Here is an 18,304-nt window from a genome sequence, read left to right as displayed (position 1 = left end):
TTTTTTGGGGGGGAGAAAAACACACCGGGGATGGGAAAATATAAAAACCCGAATTAGGACGACGAGAGCCCCGAATAGTGTGTTTTTAAGAAGCAACAAAACCGCGCGGCACAAGGGTGTCTTGTTTTTTTCTTCCCCCCCCCCCTCCCCTGGGGGGCCGAAAAAAAGGGGGGGAGACGGCCCCTGGGGCCTTCCCGGGGGGCGCGCAGAAAAGGTTTTTTTCTGGACGGGAACAGAGGGGGGCGGGTTTCTTTGTAGAAAGTGAAAGCAGTGGGAGGCTTCTCAGGATGCCTCTCAGATGGTTTTCTCAGTGGTAGTAGGAGAGAGCCGGGTCAATGGCAGCAGCAGCAGGAGCAGCAGAGGGAGGAGGATGGAGGATGTCCTCTTCGTCGACGACGTCCTCGACCGTGGGCCCCTGAGCGGCCTCCTGGGCGTGTTTGGCCATGAGCTCCTCCGCGCGAGACTTGGGGGCGCCGTTGACGATCATGCCTGTGTTCTGGGTCTGAGACAGCATGGCGAGAGCAGAGTTGTTCGTAGTATCCGTGTACCGTTCTACCAGCCGTTAATCACTGCTATAGACGTCAATGGAAGGGGAGGAGGTAGAAGGAGAGGCTACTTAGTGGTTATCGAGCAGGTCGTGTGCTAGAAGCAGGAGAGACAGCAGAGAGAGAGAAACGGGGGCTTGAGCAGGGCGAGCAAGATCACTCCATCGTCGAGCGGCTCTACCAACGCATTCACAGGGGACAATTCAGGGAGGACAGAGAGAGAGAGGGAGAGAAGAGGGCGTTGGGAGGTTGGACGAGGAGGTTGACGGTTGAAGGTTGAAGATCGCGATGTTTCTTCTTCTTCCTTTTCTTGTTCCGGAAGTCAAAAGTCGAAGTTGCAGCTGAGGCGACGTTGCAAGAGCTTAGTCAGCACGAAGTAGAAGAAGAAGCAGAAGCAGAAGAGAGTAAAAGATGACAGTAAAGATGACAGAAAGAGGGTCAAGGGAGAAGAAGATGTTTGAGATGGAGGTAAGGGAAGAGGAGATGAGCATGGCCTGACTTCTTCTGCTCTTCTACCATCTCTCTCTGTCTGTCTACTACTGTATTTCTACTGTCTACTACTACTTCGTATGTATAACTAGGTGACCTGTCTTATCAAGAGCCAAGATGAAACAGAAGTCAGGCAGAGCAACCAAACAGGCAATATTAAAGAGTAATAAGTAATTAAGTAAAAGAGTCAAGGGTAAAAGTCGAACATGGAGTAAGAGAAGAAGTAGAAGAGAAGCAGTGGTGGTAGTAAGAGTAAGAAGCAGCAGCAGTAACTAAACAGTAGCAGTAGTCGAAGAAGGCTCTCTCTCTCTCTCTCTCTCTCTCTCTCTCTCTCTCTCTCTCTTACTCTCTCTCTCTCTTTTACTCTTTTACTCTACTTCTACTTCCTCCTGTCTCTTACCAGCGGCTTCTTCTTCTCTTCTCTTCTCTTACTCTCTTACTCCTTATCCACTTACTTACTCCTAGTCTTTATTTACTCCAACTTTACTCTTACTTACGTACGCCTTCAGTCACTTACTCCTTCACTCTCTTCTCTTCTACCTTCACTTCATCACTTCTAATGTAATTAATGTAATTAATGTAATTTAAAAGGTAACTTTTACCCCAGTTAAAATTAAAAAGAGAGAAGTTAAAGTAAAAGCATCTTGTAACTTATGCTAAGCAACCTAACTTCCCACCTGGCCCGGACCCTGTAACCGTCTGTAACCGTCTGTCACTTACCGTACATGACACGACTTCTCACTCTTTCTTACTGCTCTTCTCTGCCTCTGTTACGACTACTTCTTCACTGGAGTACGTGTCATGACAAGACGATACCATCTCATCCCCTCCTCTTCCTCTCTGCTTCTTCTTCTTCTTCTTCTCCTGCAATTTGCTTGCTTGACTTCGGGTTTTGGGCCTCTTGACTTTTTATGGCTTGAACTTTTTACTTCTTCTTCTTCTTCACTACATCTTCTGCTGCTTCACTAGTTAAACGTCTTTCTTCTCTTCTTCTTCTTTAGTTACTCTGTTCACTCCCTTCGTCTGCTTCTTCTTCGTCTTCTTCTTCTGCTGTAACTGCTACTGTTTAACTAACTTACCTGCCCGGAGCTCACAAGCTCAACCTCCAACTTCCAGGCCAACTTCACCACTTCCGGACTCAGGCATCACAACTTCAACTTCTACCAACTTCAACCTCACGATGGACTCCGAGCCATCGGCCAAACCACACCGTCCGACCTCCAAACTACACAAGCAGCCGCCCAGCTTCCTCCAGTCCTCGTCCTCCTCGTCGTCCAGCCCGCTCTCTTCCCTCACCAACCTCACCTCGCCATGGTCCGTCAGGAAGAAGCACTCCTCGACCTCGCTGCAGCGCCATCCCTCTGCCCCCGTCTACCCGCGTTCTTTCTCGGACAGAGAGCGGGAGCGCGACCAGGGCCGCGAGAGAGACCACTCCCGCACCCGCTCCACTAACTTCACCTCCTCATCGGCCTCCGTCGACCAGTTGGGTGGTACTAACAGTGGCAGCGGTAGTGGAAGTGGTGGTGGTGTCAACGGCGTCGACTTTGGGCGCTTACAGTTGGTCCAGGGCCAGAACAACAACACAAATACCAACAGCAACAACACACAGATGATGCAGAACCAGAACGGAAGAGTGTCGAGTTCCATGGGCGAAGAAGACGATGTTCCCTCCACCTCTCACTCCGGAAGCATCAACGAGATGTCGGAAGACAGCAGCATGATGGGCATGGGGATGGGGATGGGGATGCCCAGTCGGCCGCCCATGCCGCAGAGCTACAGATCCAGCCCGGAGGTCTCGCCTAGCCTCAACCACTCCGCTGGCTTTCCCGGTCCCGGTCCTGGTCCTACCAGCACGCCCGCAGCAGGCCTCGCTGCCCAGCTCAATCGGCACTCAGACGAAGGGTCTAGCGCTTCACCGGTCAACCCCATTGCTCAGAACAGTAACAGTGGCAGTGGTACAACAAGTACAGGCACAGGCGGAGGCGGTGGAGGTGGAGGCAGCAGGCTGTCACTGAGCAGGAAGAAGACCGGATTCAGCAACTTTGTCAACAGCATGCTGGGCTCGCCCAGGAATATCAAGATCTCTGCGCCTGAGAACCCGGTCCATGTCACCCACGTCGGCTTTGATAACCAGACCGGACAGTTCACCGTACGCATTCACTCTCTATATTCTCTATGTTCACTACTTGTTCACTCACTATATTTATTTATTTATCCACGCTAACTATGTTACAGGGCCTGCCAAAAGACTGGCAACGCATGCTGCAGGAGTCCGGAATCTCAAAGAAAGAACAGGAACAGCATCCGCAGACAATGGTTGATATCATGAAGTTCTATGAAAAGAACGCCGCGGGACGTGATGACGACGGCGTCTGGCACAAGTTTGATAACGCCAGGCTCGCGGCTGCCACCGACCACCACTACAGCCAGGTCACGCCCATAAACACAACCACTACTTCCCCTCGGTTCCCGCAGAACCACGAAGGGAGCTTTGAGAACCCTCGCGCGCCTCCTCCCATCCCCAGACAGGCTCCTCTAGCCTCCCCGCCGCCGCCTGCTCCTCCCACGCCCTCCGCTTCTTCTTCTTCTCCTTCTGCAGCTCCCACCTCGGCGCCCTCGTCGGCTCCAGCCTCCGGATGGGTCCCCAATCGAGCTGCTCCAAAGGCCCCCAGACCTCCACCGCCACAGCCATTGATTACTCCGACAGCTATAGGCAGTCCCGCTCTCCTTCCCTTTGGCGTCCAGACTATACCCGAAGCCGTTCCTTTGCCATCTACCTCTGCACCAACCCCAACAACCACTCCGCCAGCCACTGCTACCAGGAGCCGCTCCAATTCCAATGCCAATGGCGGCATCAGTCCCGGTGGTCTCTCTCGCAAGCCTTCTGCTGCCATCACCTCGCCTGCTGTCTACCAGCAGATGCAGGAACAGGCCATCACCGCTGCTCAGCAGGCCATTACCAACAAGCAGATTGAACGGTCGAGAAGTATGAGACAGCAGCAGCAGCAGCAACAGGCTCAACAACAGATACCCGAGCAATCTCCCATTGATCACACGGCTCCTGACGCGCACTACCCTCATGCCCAGCCCCAGAACTACCCTCAACCACACCCCCAGGGCCCACGAGTCGTTCCAAACCCTGTCCCAGTCCCAGCACACGCCCCTGTCCCGGGGTCGGCCCAGATGCATCCGCAACATCAGCAGCAACAACAACACCAACAGCAGATGCAACTTCCCCCCGGGGCCTCCGCTCGTCCGCGTGTCCGCCCCCGCCAGCCCCCTACCCCCACGATCGACATCCGCGCCCGTCTCAACACCATCTGCACAAACGGCGATCCCACCCGCAATACCGCAACCTCCACAAAATCGGCCAAGGAGCATCTGGCTGGCGTCTACACTGCCTACGAGATCGGCACCAACTACTGCGTCGCCATCAAGCAGATGAACCTCGAACTGCAGCCCAAGAAGGACCTCATCATCAACGAGATCCTGGTCATGAAGGAAAGCAAACACAAGAATATCGTCAACTACATGGACTCTTTCCTACATGGCGGAGATCTCTGGGTTGTCATGGAGTATATGGAGGGAGGCAGTCTGACGGACGTCGTTACTTTTAACATCATGACCGAGGGACAGATTGCCGCTGTCTGTCGAGAGGTAACGCTCCATCCCAACGTACTTATCCATACATTCATTCTAACATGTTCTAGGTCCTGCATGGTCTCCAGCATCTCCATTCAAAGGGCGTTATTCACCGAGACATCAAATCAGACAACATCCTCCTCTCCCTCGAAGGAAACATCAAACTAAGTAAGTCCCTAATCACTCCCTACCAAAAGTCATTTCTAACATCCCCCAGCCGACTTTGGTTTCTGCGCCCAAATAAACGACGCACACCACAAACGCAACACAATGGTCGGAACCCCCTACTGGATGGCCCCCGAAGTAGTCACCCGCAAAGACTACGGCAGAAAAGTCGACATCTGGTCCCTAGGCATCATGGCCATCGAGATGATCGAAGGTGAACCGCCATATCTCACCGAGTCGCCTCTCAGAGCCCTCTACCTGATCGCCACGAACGGAACTCCCACCATCAAAGACGAGCAGAACCTCTCGCCTGTCTTTAGAGAGTTCTTGGCCATGGCGCTTAAAGTTGATGCAGAGAAACGTGCCTCAGCGCATGATTTGCTCAAGGTAGGATCCTGTTTGTTTACAATAATATGTCCGCGTTACTAATGCGTTTGTAGCATCCTTTCATGGGCTTCTGTGAACCACTTACTAGTCTAGCGCCGCTTGTCAAGGCCGCGCGCGTTAATAGAGCGCAGGAAAAAGCACAGAAGGGCGGCGCTTAACTCTGTCTATGCCACGCATAGTATCAACAAGTATACTATAACGCCATCACAACCGTTCACATCTGGCCCCCTTTTTTTCACTTCTATTTGCCCCCCTTTTTATTTCACTTTTATTCTACTTTATTCTACTTTCACCTTCACCTTCACCCTTTACTCTTTTACTCTTGATATCTCTTACACCGTATACTATACTCCATACACTTCTTGCTCTTCCTCTTCTTCTCTTCTCCCGAACTCCACTCTGCGATACCCACAGACTCACTACTACCGCATTTTTTTTCATGACTTCTTCCCTTCTTGCCTGCTTTCTCTTCTCCAGGTTATTCGGTTCAGATAGATCGGTTTTCTCCCCGCCCCTTGATGCGTTCCCTTTTCCTTGCCTGCTTGCTTCTGCTTCTGCTTTACTCCTGGGAATGAATGGATCGGTGGACAGACAGGTGGTATGTCTATGCTATGGTACGTCCAGGCCAGAAGATATGAGATGAGATGAGACGACGCACACCCGCTTAGCTTGACCAAGCAATACACAGCTACCGATACTCTACTTCTGCCCCCCTGTTACCTTTTTTCGATACGATATGCCCCTGTCCCGCCTGCGAACCGCGAAATATAAGTTATACGTGACATGAATATGAGATGTGATTTCCTCTTTCCTCCCCCCTTTGCTTCTGCTTGCTCTCTGCGGCTCGATATGCCACCGCCCACGATAAAAGAAGCTGTGTTCCGTATGAAATGGTCCCCTTAAAACAAAAATAACAGCGACGAATTTCCTTCTGCTTTTCTTCCTCCGGTTTTTCTTCCCTTTGTCCCTTTTCTCTATGGGCTTTTTCATCCCCCTATTGCCATGGCTGTGGCTATGGCTATGGTTATGGCTATCCTACTATCCATCTAGCTATGTACTCGACTCGTCTTACGTCTTATCCTAGTGTGCCATTATCTATCTGCTTCTTCTTACCCATCTCGCTACCAATAGATGCAGTCCATCAGTTCAAGCAATAGAACCAACATCTAACCCCTTGCTTTGTTCCCTTGATCAACCGCTTACATAAGTTCCCACATCCTTAGCCACTTCTTACGTAATGCATTACTTGCCGCGCCACAAACGCGCTCAGCCCACGCGCTGACGTAATATAATCCGTCACCGGCTTTGATGCAAAGCAGAGCAAGCAAGACAAGGCAGCACCGTCACATCAACGTCGCTTTACGCACGAACGCAGCACTGCTCGACTCGACTCGACGGAGGAAGATATACATACTTATACCGCCCTCATCCCTTGCCCGGCGTTGTATCCCGTACGATCTCGGAATCACATAGCTAGGTAGCTAGCTAGCTAATTTAACTATCTATCTATCTGGTTGCCTGTGCGGGGTTTGGCGCCGTACCTTACATACATACCTCCACGAACGAGCGAACGAACGAACGAAGCGGGTTGAAGGTGATATAGGGAGCTGCTAGATATGTTTCGTGTGCAGCAGAATTCATTCGATGATGCTGTCGGTACGTTAGCGGAGGCAGAAGCCAACTGGAGAATGGAGATGGCTAACGGTGTTCGCTACTATAGCTAAAGCGACGGATGAGAATCTGACGTCGGAGAATTGGGAGTATATTCTGGTACGAAGCGAAATGATGGTTTAGCTTATGCCTGGATTGTGTTAGCTGACGAACGGCGGTGGTAGGATGTCTGTGATAAAGTGTCGTCGGATAGCTCTGGGTAAGTAAGGTCGTGTGTGTTGCGGAGCGAGGGCGAAGTTTGCTGATGGGATGCAGTGCGAAAGATGCCGTTGCTGCACTGATACGAAGACTTGCGCATCGAAATGCGAATGTTCAGCTTTATACACTTGAGGTATGCGTGGGTGGGCATGTTGTTTTCAGTTGGGAGAGTATGCTGATAGTGTATAGCTTGCGAACGCCCTGTCACAGAACTGCGGACAGAAGGTATACCAGGAGCTGGCCTCTAAGAGCTTTACAGATGCGCTTCTACGACTTGCAAACGATAGGGTAGGAGCTTATCCTGGCCATGAAGAACCGTTAAAACCCACACCTGCTGACGGACGTTCATAGAATACCCACCAGCAAGTAAAGTCGAAGATACTAGAACACATAGAGCAATGGACGGAGATGTTCTCTAGTAATCCCGACCTAGGCATCATGGAACAAGCCTACCTTAAGCTCAAGTCTCAGAGTAAGCAAGCATCCGTTGAGGAAATGCGAGGACCTCCGATTGGTTTCCAGACTAACGGGCCGTAGACCCAAACCTTCAACCCCCGTCCAAACCGACCAAGCGCGAAATAACAGAGTTGGACAGACTAAAGGAGGAAGAAGAGCTGCAGATGGCCCTTGCGCTATCTGTCAAGGATAAACAGCCCGCTACCGACCAGCAGCCCTCCAACAGCGGCGAGTCTTCCCAGCAAACCTCTGCGGCAGGTCCGTCAAATACTACATCTACATCCCAGCCTACGCCCATTGCATCAGGCACCACCGCTGCAACCGTCTCTCGTGTTCGAGCACTATACGATTTCCAGCCTTCAGAGCCTGGCGAGCTTCAGTTCCGAAAGGGCGACGTTATCGCTGTTCTGGAATCGGTTTATAAGGACTGGTGGAAGGGCTCTCTCCGCGGCCAGACCGGTATCTTCCCTCTCAACTATGTAGAGAAGCTCTCGGATCCCACGCAAGAAGAACTTCAGCGCGAAGCACAGATGGAAGCCGAGGTGTTTGCAGAGATCAAGAATGTCGAGAAATTGCTCGCCCTTCTTAGCACGAGTAACTCGGAACTCAACGTGCAGGAGAACGAAGAGATAACTACCCTCTACCATTCGACCCTAGCTATTCGGCCGAAGCTGATTGAGTTGATTGGCAAGTACTCCAAGAAGAAAGGTATGTCGTTTGACGTTTCCTATGATTCGGACAGCGAACTAATGTGGATAGATGACTTTACGCAATTGAATGAAAAGTTCATCAAAGCTCGTCGAGACTATGAGGCTCTGCTTGAAACCTCAATGGCGCACCCTGGACAGCCACAATTTGGCCGCCCCCCGCCCCAAGCTACCTATGGATACCCGCCTCCTGGGGTACAGCAGTATCCTCCTGGCCCATCGCAGCCTGATCAGCGGTACTTTACTCCGCGTCCAGGTAAGGAATCACGAAGCTCTTCAACTCCGAGCCGTTGTGCTCATGCTGATGATACTTATAGGAGCTCAAAATGCCCCGCCCTCAAATGACCCTTCGGCATACTATGGCGCTGGCGCTGAACAATCCGGCCCACCATACCCGTCTGCCGCGTCGCCCGAGAATAGAAATCGTACCCCTGTCCCAGGCCAGCAGGGTCAAGATGCTTACAGCAACCCACAGACACAGTATACCATACAGACCAAGCTAGACCAGCCACAGGAACTTAGCACATCGGCATATGACTCTCCCCAAACAGCCACCAACCCTAATGCCAGACTCTCCTACCACGCACCAATGCACGAATCCCAGCCCTCCACAACCCACCCACAGCACTACCAACACCAGCAACCACCCGTCACCTACCCACCACCAGGCACCGCATCTGCACCCGCACCTGACTTCAACAACCAACCTGTCCAGACTGTCCCTCCAGGTTCGAACCCTCAATACCCCCCTCCACAAGACCAGTCACAGCAACAACCACAGCATGGCCCCCCGCCAACCCACCAGCCTCCTTCAATCCCACAGTCCACTTCCCCACAACCTGGCTACCCAAGCTACCCGGCGCCAGTTCCATCTGCCCCCGGAGCTCCCACGGGCTACCAACCTTACCACCCCCAGCAACAACCTGGTGGACCAGCAAACCCTAACGCAAACCCCGGCCGATACTACCGATGATGATGATGATGATGATGCTTCTTTAGTCTCAATGTTCTTGTACTCATCTACGCTCACTATATCTTTATTTGGTCTGGGTAATTTGGAGGAGCTTTCTTTCGCCAAATTAAGAGTGTTTATAAACTTGCTGGGGAAACTATGTACCTTCTAGCGTCTTTATTTGGGTCTATATCTTCCTGGTCTTCACTTTAAGTCTGGTATACCCGCCTCAATATAAAAATGTCATCTCTTTCTCACTCACTATTCAGGGGCAAGGCGCTCTACTATCGAACTAATAAAGTTCCAGATCTCGATAAAGTGGAAAGTTAGTAAGCGCTTCGGTCCGAAAAACTTTAAAACTTCACCTTCTCATTGGCCAGGTTTCTCAGCCCCTGGATTATTCATCCGAAATCGGTCCACCGGATACGCAAGGCTTGAATAAATAGGCAACGCCCTTATTGCCCTCAAAATCAACCTCGAACACGCAACCAGCACTGCGATGTGATTAGGAATATGGCGGAAGGTTACGTTCCCGTCGACAACGATGATGATGACGACTCACATAGTATACGCTCGGCTCACGTAGCACCAGACGACCATACCATCGAACAAGGCTTTGAAAATAACCCCGTCAGTGCATCCGTGTTGATCGGCTCGGGCATTTCGCTCCACCCCGACCACGGCATCAACGGCGCACCTTCAAGCAGCCTCCTGTACACTTGTGCTAGAGAAAGTGAAAGCGATACTCTTCTAGAACATCATTCACATGTACCGGTAAGGCGCCAATCACAATTTAAACATGCATGCATGTAGAGCCCGTTGCAAAGTCAACTGGGCACAATCCACGCCGCGGCTTCTCGGATCCCGGTCGATCGATAAGTTCAAATGTTAACTAACCATCCTTTTCTGGTATTAGCAACAGCATGGCTGGGCCTCGTTATGGTTCGTGGAACATTCTTGAAAACACGCCGGTGTAACTTCACTTGTTAATCTGAAATTTTAGGCTCGCGTACCAGTCTATTGGCGCTATATATGGAGACATCGGAACGAGTCCTCTCTACGTCTTTTCAGCAACGTTCTCTAGCCAACCGGTTCTCATTGATTTGATTGGTGTTTTGTCACTTATCATTTGGGCTTTGTTGCTCATTGCTACCATCAAGTATGTCGGCATAGTGCTTTGTGCGAATGATAATGGAGAAGGAGGCTCGTTCGCCTTGCTATCTATTATTCGGAGACATGTAAGTTACCTTGCTTCTTGGAGAGGACAAGACAGAGATATGGTCATATATTTGGGAACTAACAATGATAAAATAGGTACATCTTGATTGGCGTGATGCTAAAGCTAAGCTTGAGGATGACTGGAGGGATGTCAAGATGGATGATACATTGGGTTTCAATGGATATGTTAAACGATGGCTGGCGAATAGCTCTGTTGCCAAACGTGCAATTACCGTGCTTGCCGTGCTTGGTGTCTGCATGGTTATGTCAGGTACTTTCGTCCAGACTCCTTAACTATCCCTTTGCCAGGGGAGACTAACGGATCATATAGATAGTGTGTTAACTCCAGCACAATCCATTCTCGGTGCTGTACAAGGTAAATCTTTCAACACCAGCTGCTTTCGTTCTCTCCAGCTGACAGTCCTGATTGTAGGCATCCAGATCGCAGCACCAGATGTTCCATCCCGTACTATTGTGGGCATAACTTGCGCCCTGATAGTCATTCTATTTGCACTACAGCCGATAGGAACATCAAAGCTGAGCAATTACTTTGCTCCTATTGTCACTATTTGGCTCTTATGCAATACAGTCTTTGGCTTAATTGTTCGTATCCCCTAAGTATTCCACATGGGACTCTCAAGACTAACTAGTATAGAACCTGGCGTTGTATGACCATACCGTCTTGAAAGCTTTTTCTCCCACGCATGCTATTTCATTCTTGCTTCGGAATGGGTTCTCAGGCTGGAGATCGCTTGGTGGTGTTCTCCTCTCATTTACAGGTCGGTTGTCTTACTCCTGCATTAAAAAGGTCATACTCACGGGATTGTTCCCTAGGTGTTGAAGCATTATTCGCCGATCTAGGTGCATTCTCAGCAAGGTGAGTATTTATACAAGGACTTTCAATACCTGCTGGCACTGCTAATGGATAAATCCACAGGGCTATTCGGTTCTCGTGGCTTTGCTTTGCGTTGCCATGCTTGTTAATTATATACAGTGGTCAAGCAGCGTATATCAGTGAGCACCTGGACGCTTTCGAGAATCCGTTATTCAAGTCGGTCCCTCCAGGGCTATACTGGCCTACCTTGGTACTGTCTATGATTACCTCGATCATTGCATCCCAAGCCATGCTCACTGGTAGCTTTCAATTGATATCCCAGGCTGTTCGGCTGGGGTATCTTCCAAAGCTTACTCGTGTGCATACATCAAAGAGAATAGCCAGTCAGATATATATACCCCTGGCAAACTGGTTTATGATGGCTTGCGCGCTTGCTGTTACGATAGTATATCAAAACGTAAGTACCCCACTGCCCGTGGTAGGCCACTTTCGTTTTGACTGACTTCAGTAGACAACTCGTCTTGGGAATGCTTATGGTGTCTGTGTGGTTGGGGTTAGCTTCATTACAACCTGGCTGGTGACGCTGGTCGCTATTGTTGTCTGGAACGTCCATTATCTGATAGTGATTCCGATCTCACTATTTATCGGACTAGCTGACACCTTATTTCTCTCCGCTGCTCTGGCCAAGGTGCCATCTGGCGGTTGGTTTACGCTTGTCCTAGCTGCGGTGCTAACAACAACTCTGCTGGTATGGAGTTATGGAGAAGGGTCCAAATGGGCTGCACGGAAGGACGAGAGAATATCCCAAGCAGTGGTGTATCCAAACCAGAATGGCCAACTGATACTGCGTGAGGAGGGTGTGGACCAACCGGTAAAGAAAATAAAAGGTCGGCAGTGCCTATCCATATACAAAGCCATGGTCTTACAGGGAGGTGCTAACTTTGATAATGCAGGGATTGGGGTGTTTCTGACTGACCACGACGCCGGGTCGCCGTCCGTGTTTAAACACTTTGTGCACAAGTTCGAGTCGATACACGAGATATCTATACTTCTACACGTTAAGCGTGTCCTACAGTACACAGTTAGTAGCATGCCTACCATTCTTTTTTTATAATTGCCCGTCTAACCCGTATCTTGCAGGTAGCCGATGAGCGCCGATTCACCCTACGACAAACAGGAATTCAGGGACTGTTTCATGTCACCTTGCAATACGGCTACGGTGACATCGTGTCCTGGAATTCATTTGAAAGAGACATCCTAAGCGAACTTGGCACCATCACTCCTGCATGTCGGGATGACCACGGCATAGAGTCTCCCACGCTCTCCCCCATCGCCGAGGAGCCCACTGCGATACCACTCACCACCAAGAGACCCTCTACGAAATCCATCACGTATATAGTCGGGAAGGACAAAATATACCTTCTCCCAACCTCCAATTTCGTTCGGCGAGTTTTCCTATGGGCGTTCATCCACCTGAAGAACCGCGAGAAGACGAAGCTAGATCATCTGAACGTTCCGGTGGATAGACTACTGGAAATCAAGTTCTCTAAGGGAATATAAACGGGCGTGGAAACAGGCGTATGGAGTTATAGGCTCATCATCTGTTTTATATAGACTACTTAATAATAACTGGAGAAATGCTTTGATTTACATCCGCCCCTTTTCCAAGCCCCCTATCTTGTCCCTTTTCTCCTTCTGGCTGTCACATGCATGACTAAGCAGTTACTTTGATGACTAATGGTCTTTCGGTACAACTTTCTTCCTTAACATTAATCAGCGTCGTCTGATTGGCCAAAGAAAATCAGGTCACCTCGGCTTCTTTTTTTCTCTGCAGCGAAAAAAAGAAAAAGAAGAAGAAGAAGAAGATAAACAAAAGTGGCCGAAAAGACGTTGAAAACAAACGGTTTCGTGGCTTTTGTTACTATTCACTATAGTATATATGTAGGATATAGATGCCTATCAGGTGCGCTGCGCTTTAGTCACAGATTACAACTGAATAATATCCGCAGTGTTAATCGTCAAATCCGGGTCCTCAGCGGCTTGGCGCCCTTCCTTTGAGTTAAAGCGGAATAAAAAAAAATATTACGAAAGACGGACTGAGTTTGTACTTCACTAACTAATAATTAATCTGACCCGACAAAAGCATCAGACTCGCTCGCCCTGTGAACTTCTTAACCGCCAACCTCCAGCCCGCTGCAGACCAGATCGCATCTTCTACACCCTTAATAGCACCGTCACCGTCGATATACACCCTCACCAGCCATCACCATGTCTGCCGATAAGGAATTCACCCTCAAGGAGGTCGCTGCCCACAGCACCAAGAAGGATCTCTACGTTGTGATCCATGAGAAGGTCTACGATTGCTCCTCTTTCGTCGACGAGCACCCGTACGTCTGTCCTGATGCCTGCCCATGCCTCTCCCCTTCGTGTCACGGATCATTGAGGTCCTTGTGTCGATATACTACTGCATCCGGCGTGTTTGTTCTATGCTTGAAACACGCGGCTAACTTGCTTATCTGTTCAATTCAGCGGTGGTGAGGAGGTCCTGCTCGATGTTGCCGGTCAAGACTCCACAGAAGCCTTCGAGGACGTCGGACACAGTGACGAGGCTCGCGAGATCCTCGAGGGTATCAAAGTCGGCACCCTCAAGCGCCTGGTATGCTCCTTTTCTTCCCTGTTCCGTCTACAGGCTGTCCATGTTGATGCTGACTCCTCCTCTCGCAGCCTGGCGACCCTGCCCCAGCCGCCGCTCCTACTACCACCGCCGCATCCACTGGCTCGAGCGACTCTACTGGCCTCGGAGTCGGCCTCTACGCCGTCGTCCTGGTCGGTGCTGCCCTCGCCTATGGTGTCTACCAGTACATGGCCACCCAGCAAGCACAACAGGCATAGACGAGTTATAACTCCAGCCGTGGCTCTTGCTTAAGAAACAATAAACGACATGATCCATTTATTATAAAGACCGCTTATGATTAACTACCTTGCCGGATCTATGACCCCCCTTTTTCTTCTCTCTTGGCCTTAATCACTTCAACACGCTCTCCTTTGAGACCTGAATCACACTTCTCAAGAGCTCACTTTTAGAATTCGTTTAGTTTATGGGATTGCGTTCTTCTACCTTCTTCTCCCGTTATATCTTTGTTCACTGTGATTTTTGCTCTTCTTTATTCGCTTCTATTTACATGTTTTTGCAAGGAACTCTCCGACTCGGAGTGATGGGCTCAGTGCTCGATTAGAGGGCTCTCTTGTCCCATACAAAAGACAGGCCAGAGGAGTGTAGGTATATATTTTTACCAGGTTTCTTGAGTTACATCTTCTCTTCCATATGTCACTTCAAGTGGTAGTGACTTTTCTTTCATCGCTTTGTCCGTCCTCGTTAATTACCGAGTACAGAGTACAAAGGGGATACAAGACATGAACTAGACCAGAGTACTGAATGACCACGGGGATTTCTCCCTATCTCATTCTCCGAGGCTGAAGGACGGGTAGTGTATGTCTCCAGCTCTGTATCCTCGTAGATATCATCTCGTCATCCTCCGATATATCGCCTGTTGTGCCTGGACGGACTTTGTATCTCTTGTAGTCTCTATGTAACCATCTGCCTGGGTGCCTAGGCTAGCTAGCTAACCAACCCCACGAATGACACCAACGGTTGCCTTTTGGACCCCGCCAAACTCAGCGTCTACCAAATACGAAGAAGTAACAAAGTATCAACTTCAGTAGCCACCGTTCATTAGAGATACATAAGCACTATGTCTCGCAATAGAGTGAAGAATATCAGTTACGACGATGACGACCTGGACGATGAACTCGATGGCAACGACGATGAGCTTTCGCCCGAAGACCGCGAGCAGATGCGACTCGCAACCATAGAGGTGCAGCAGCTTCTGCGCTCCCAGATACCGGCCATAGAGGCCACGGAAGACGATATATGGGAGACTCTATGGCATTATTACTATGACGTGGATAAGTCCGTCGACTACCTGACCAGTATGGCTCGTGTTCTCGTTACTCCGGCTAGTCATAGCTATGGTAGACGCTGATATTAGCCCCATATAGAAAAGTATAGACCGAAGGAAAAGAAGGACACGAAAGCAAAAGCGCCCACTGCTGCAGCAAAGAAGAAGAACACAGCTGGTGAGTTTGTTGTCTTTCTTTCTTCTTCCCTCACTTGAAACCCTTTTCTGGACGCTGGGAGGTCCCCTCGGATATACTTTATGCGCATATCCTACTCTACGGTGCGTCACCATTTCAATTACGCTCGTCCCGGTGCGGTTTCAAATACCTATACGGGGATGTTACTCATATCAGTAAATCAACGAAGTTGTTGCTAATCTGTTTACTTTTCATCGTTTAGATATAGAATCACCAATGTCAACATTCCCAGTACCTTGCTCAAGTCACTTCTCTGCGCGCGACTTCTTCAAAGACTCTCCTTGGTTAAATATCCCGCCACACCGGAAGGCAGATATCTTGATCGAACCGCTCTATCCTAGACTCGGACTATTAGGAGGCTCTTCCTCCGAGAAACCAGGGAAGATGTCAAAGTTGGCTGCTCTGGCTGCAGCGCGCAAGAAAAAGGAGGCCGAGAAACAGCAGGCTCAGCAACAGGGAGAGGTAGGGGGACCAGCAGAGGAAGCGAATAAACCTCTCTCATTGCGAGATAGGCTAGCTGGTGGTGGGAAAAGCAGGACCCCTACGCCTCCTAGCTCTAGATCGTTGAGCGCATTGAGGGGTTTGAGCCGGACTCCAAAGAACGAACAGCCACAGGCGGTCGAACCTGTAGAGGGCGCAGGCATCAGTCAACAGACGGTGCCAAAGGAGACCCAGCAAGAACAAGCTCAAAAGGAAGCCAATGCACCAGAACCCGTGGAAAAGCTTGCGGCCGGCCCGTCTGACTTTGCAGCAATAATAATCGGTGGAAAAGACAAACCAGGGGAACCTACATCCAGCGTCTCGCCTCGTGCATATAATCTGTTTAATTTTGTGGTACATGATCTCACTGAAGTTTACAATTTTGCAGAACCGAGCCCGGATGATATTGTGATCAATGCTCAGAATGCTGCTAAAGGTATGTTACATTCATTCCACCCAGATAAAATATTCAGCATGATTCAACTGACATCTTACAGAGAAAAAAGCAAAACGAAATGCCAACCAGCAGGCAACAGGAAAAGCCCAAACGGACCTGGCCGGTGGTGTGCAGCAGCTCTCAGTTGAACCTGTAAAGGTGAAGAGCAAGAATTTAGATGTATTAGAAGAACATCGAAAAGCAAAGAGGAAGAAAGCTGCGAATTTTGTTGTTATTGGTTTGTTGCCTAGGTCGGCTATCAAATTTGAGTGTTGGGCTAGTTTAGCTAACATGTATTACAGGCCATGTTGATGCTGGGAAAAGTACACTTATGGGAAGATTGCTATATGACCTTAAAGCAATTGACCAGCGAACGGTAGATAAATACCAACGAGAAGCTGATAAGATCGGGAAAGGCTCGTTTGCATTTGCATGGGTTCTTGATCAGGGCGCAGAAGAGCGCGCTAGAGGCGTAACAATCGACATCGCCTCGAATAATTTTGAAACAAAAGATACCAAGTTTACTATATTAGATGCGCCGGGCCATCGAGACTTTGTGCCAAATATGATTGCTGGCGCGAGCCAGGCTGACTTCGCCGTTTTGGTTGTCGATGCCAGCACCGGCAAGTTTGAATCTGGGCTGAAGGGACAAACGAAAGAGCACGCTTTACTAGTCCGCAGCATGGGAGTGCAGAAGATGGTTATTGCCGTTAACAAGATGGATCTCGTGGAGTGGAACAAGGATAGGTTTGATGAGATTGAGCAGCAAATATCCGCGTTCCTGGTAACAGCTGGCTTCCAGGCGAAGAATATCTCATTTGTTCCTTGCTCTGGTCTTCAGGGAGAGAATATAGCGCGGAGATGCGAGGATAAGAAAGCTGGCTGGTACACCGGCAAGACACTGATCGAAGAACTGGAGACTTCAGAACCATTCTCATATGCTCTTGACAAACCTCTACGGATGACGATTGGAGATATATTCCGGGGAGGTATTCAGAACCCCCTCTCGATATCAGGGCGGCTTGATGCCGGCCATCTGCAGATGGGTGATCAAGTACTGGTCATGCCCAGCGGTGAGAAGACGGTCATCAAGAGCCTGGAAGTCGACCATGAGCCAGTAGACTGGGCCGTGGCAGGCCAAAATGTGGTCCTCCATCTAGCTGATATTGACGCCAAACACCTCCGAATTGGTGACATTGTCTGCAGTGCTGCGTCTCCGGCTCAGAACATCACCAGCTTCACCGCTAAAGTGCTTGCCTTTAACCACCTGACACCAATGCACATAGACGTGCACCGCGGCCGGCTACATGTTCCTGGCCGGATCACGCAGCTGGTAGCTACCTTGGACAAAGGGTCGGGCAAGCCAACGAAGCGGAAACCAAAGATTGTGGCCCCGGGCAATGTGGCCAGGGTGGTGGTAGAGCTGGAACAGTCAATCCCGCTGGAAGCTCCCGCACGGATAGTCCTGCGGTCTTCAGGGGAGACTGTTGCCGCGGGGCTGCTAGAATAGGACCCTTACTCCATAGATAAAGGACACGTTTACTGCATAGTACTATTACTCCGTCACTCATCATCACTATCAGCATTCATCGCCGTCGCCGTCGCCGGCTTTTCGGTTATCCCTGATATCGAACTCCCAGCCAATCAGAAGCCGTCAAGTCGTCTCAGTGGCCATTTGCTGAGTCACGATACTTACTAAGCATGATCGACCAATCACCACACGCAGAGTAGTCATCGGTGTCGGTGAACGGGCGCACTAGGCCCAGAGAAGCCTAGCGCGGCGTGAGGGTGAAGAGGCCAACTTGTTCCTTTTGCGTCTCGCGCTTCTCTTCATAAAGCGACATCCACGGCTCCAACTTCGACCGCAACTTCATCTTCCTCTTCTTCTTCTCCTTCTCCGTCCACCCTCACCAGGAGAGCCTCTTCTGCTGATTATTCTTGTTTCTTCTCCTTCTTTTATACCCAGCT

General features: G+C 50.0%; 5 protein-coding genes across 5 annotated transcripts; all 5 read left to right on the top strand.

The window, feature by feature from the left end:
• Positions 1–2,214: 2,214 nt before the first annotated feature.
• MGYG_07980 (STE/STE20/PAKA protein kinase) lies at positions 2,215–5,386 on the top strand (the record flags this gene model as incomplete). Its single annotated transcript, XM_003169765.1, has 5 exons — positions 2,215–3,183; positions 3,270–4,691; positions 4,745–4,844; positions 4,894–5,228; positions 5,282–5,386. The coding sequence occupies 5 exons, from the start codon at positions 2,215–2,217 to the stop codon at positions 5,384–5,386; spliced, it is 2,931 nt and encodes a 976-aa protein (XP_003169813.1).
• A 1,458-nt stretch (positions 5,387–6,844) lies between these two features.
• On the top strand, positions 6,845–9,233 carry MGYG_07979 (class E vacuolar protein-sorting machinery protein hse1; the record flags this gene model as incomplete). The annotated part of the gene is made up of 9 exons (XM_003169764.1): positions 6,845–6,884; positions 6,949–6,998; positions 7,064–7,098; positions 7,155–7,230; positions 7,287–7,385; positions 7,449–7,569; positions 7,635–8,261; positions 8,313–8,516; positions 8,578–9,233. 9 exons carry the CDS (start codon positions 6,845–6,847, stop codon positions 9,231–9,233), a joined length of 1,908 nt encoding a protein of 635 aa, XP_003169812.1.
• A 492-nt stretch (positions 9,234–9,725) lies between these two features.
• MGYG_07978 (potassium uptake protein) lies at positions 9,726–12,825 on the top strand (the record flags this gene model as incomplete). The annotated part of the gene is made up of 12 exons (XM_003169763.1): positions 9,726–9,986; positions 10,129–10,154; positions 10,216–10,450; positions 10,527–10,701; positions 10,762–10,806; positions 10,864–11,033; positions 11,086–11,209; positions 11,265–11,307; positions 11,368–11,722; positions 11,777–12,152; positions 12,219–12,346; positions 12,406–12,825. 12 exons carry the CDS (start codon positions 9,726–9,728, stop codon positions 12,823–12,825), a joined length of 2,358 nt encoding a protein of 785 aa, XP_003169811.1.
• Positions 12,826–13,533: 708 nt separating this feature from the next.
• MGYG_07977 (cytochrome b5) lies at positions 13,534–14,157 on the top strand (the record flags this gene model as incomplete). Its single annotated transcript, XM_003169762.1, has 3 exons — positions 13,534–13,652; positions 13,795–13,921; positions 13,990–14,157. The coding sequence occupies 3 exons, from the start codon at positions 13,534–13,536 to the stop codon at positions 14,155–14,157; spliced, it is 414 nt and encodes a 137-aa protein (XP_003169810.1).
• An 860-nt stretch (positions 14,158–15,017) lies between these two features.
• MGYG_07976 (elongation factor 1-alpha 3) lies at positions 15,018–17,846 on the top strand (the record flags this gene model as incomplete). The annotated part of the gene is made up of 5 exons (XM_003169761.1): positions 15,018–15,255; positions 15,325–15,402; positions 15,623–16,336; positions 16,398–16,574; positions 16,639–17,846. 5 exons carry the CDS (start codon positions 15,018–15,020, stop codon positions 17,844–17,846), a joined length of 2,415 nt encoding a protein of 804 aa, XP_003169809.1.
• Between the last annotated feature and the right edge of the window lie 458 nt (positions 17,847–18,304).

The sequence above is a fragment of the Nannizzia gypsea genome, genomic scaffold, assembly GCF_000150975.2.
Source record: "Nannizzia gypsea CBS 118893 supercont1.8 genomic scaffold, whole genome shotgun sequence".
NCBI lineage: Eukaryota > Fungi > Ascomycota > Eurotiomycetes > Onygenales > Arthrodermataceae > Nannizzia > Nannizzia gypsea.
The sequence above is the reverse complement of the archived record's forward strand: the minus strand, read 5'-3'. Positions and strand labels throughout refer to the sequence as shown.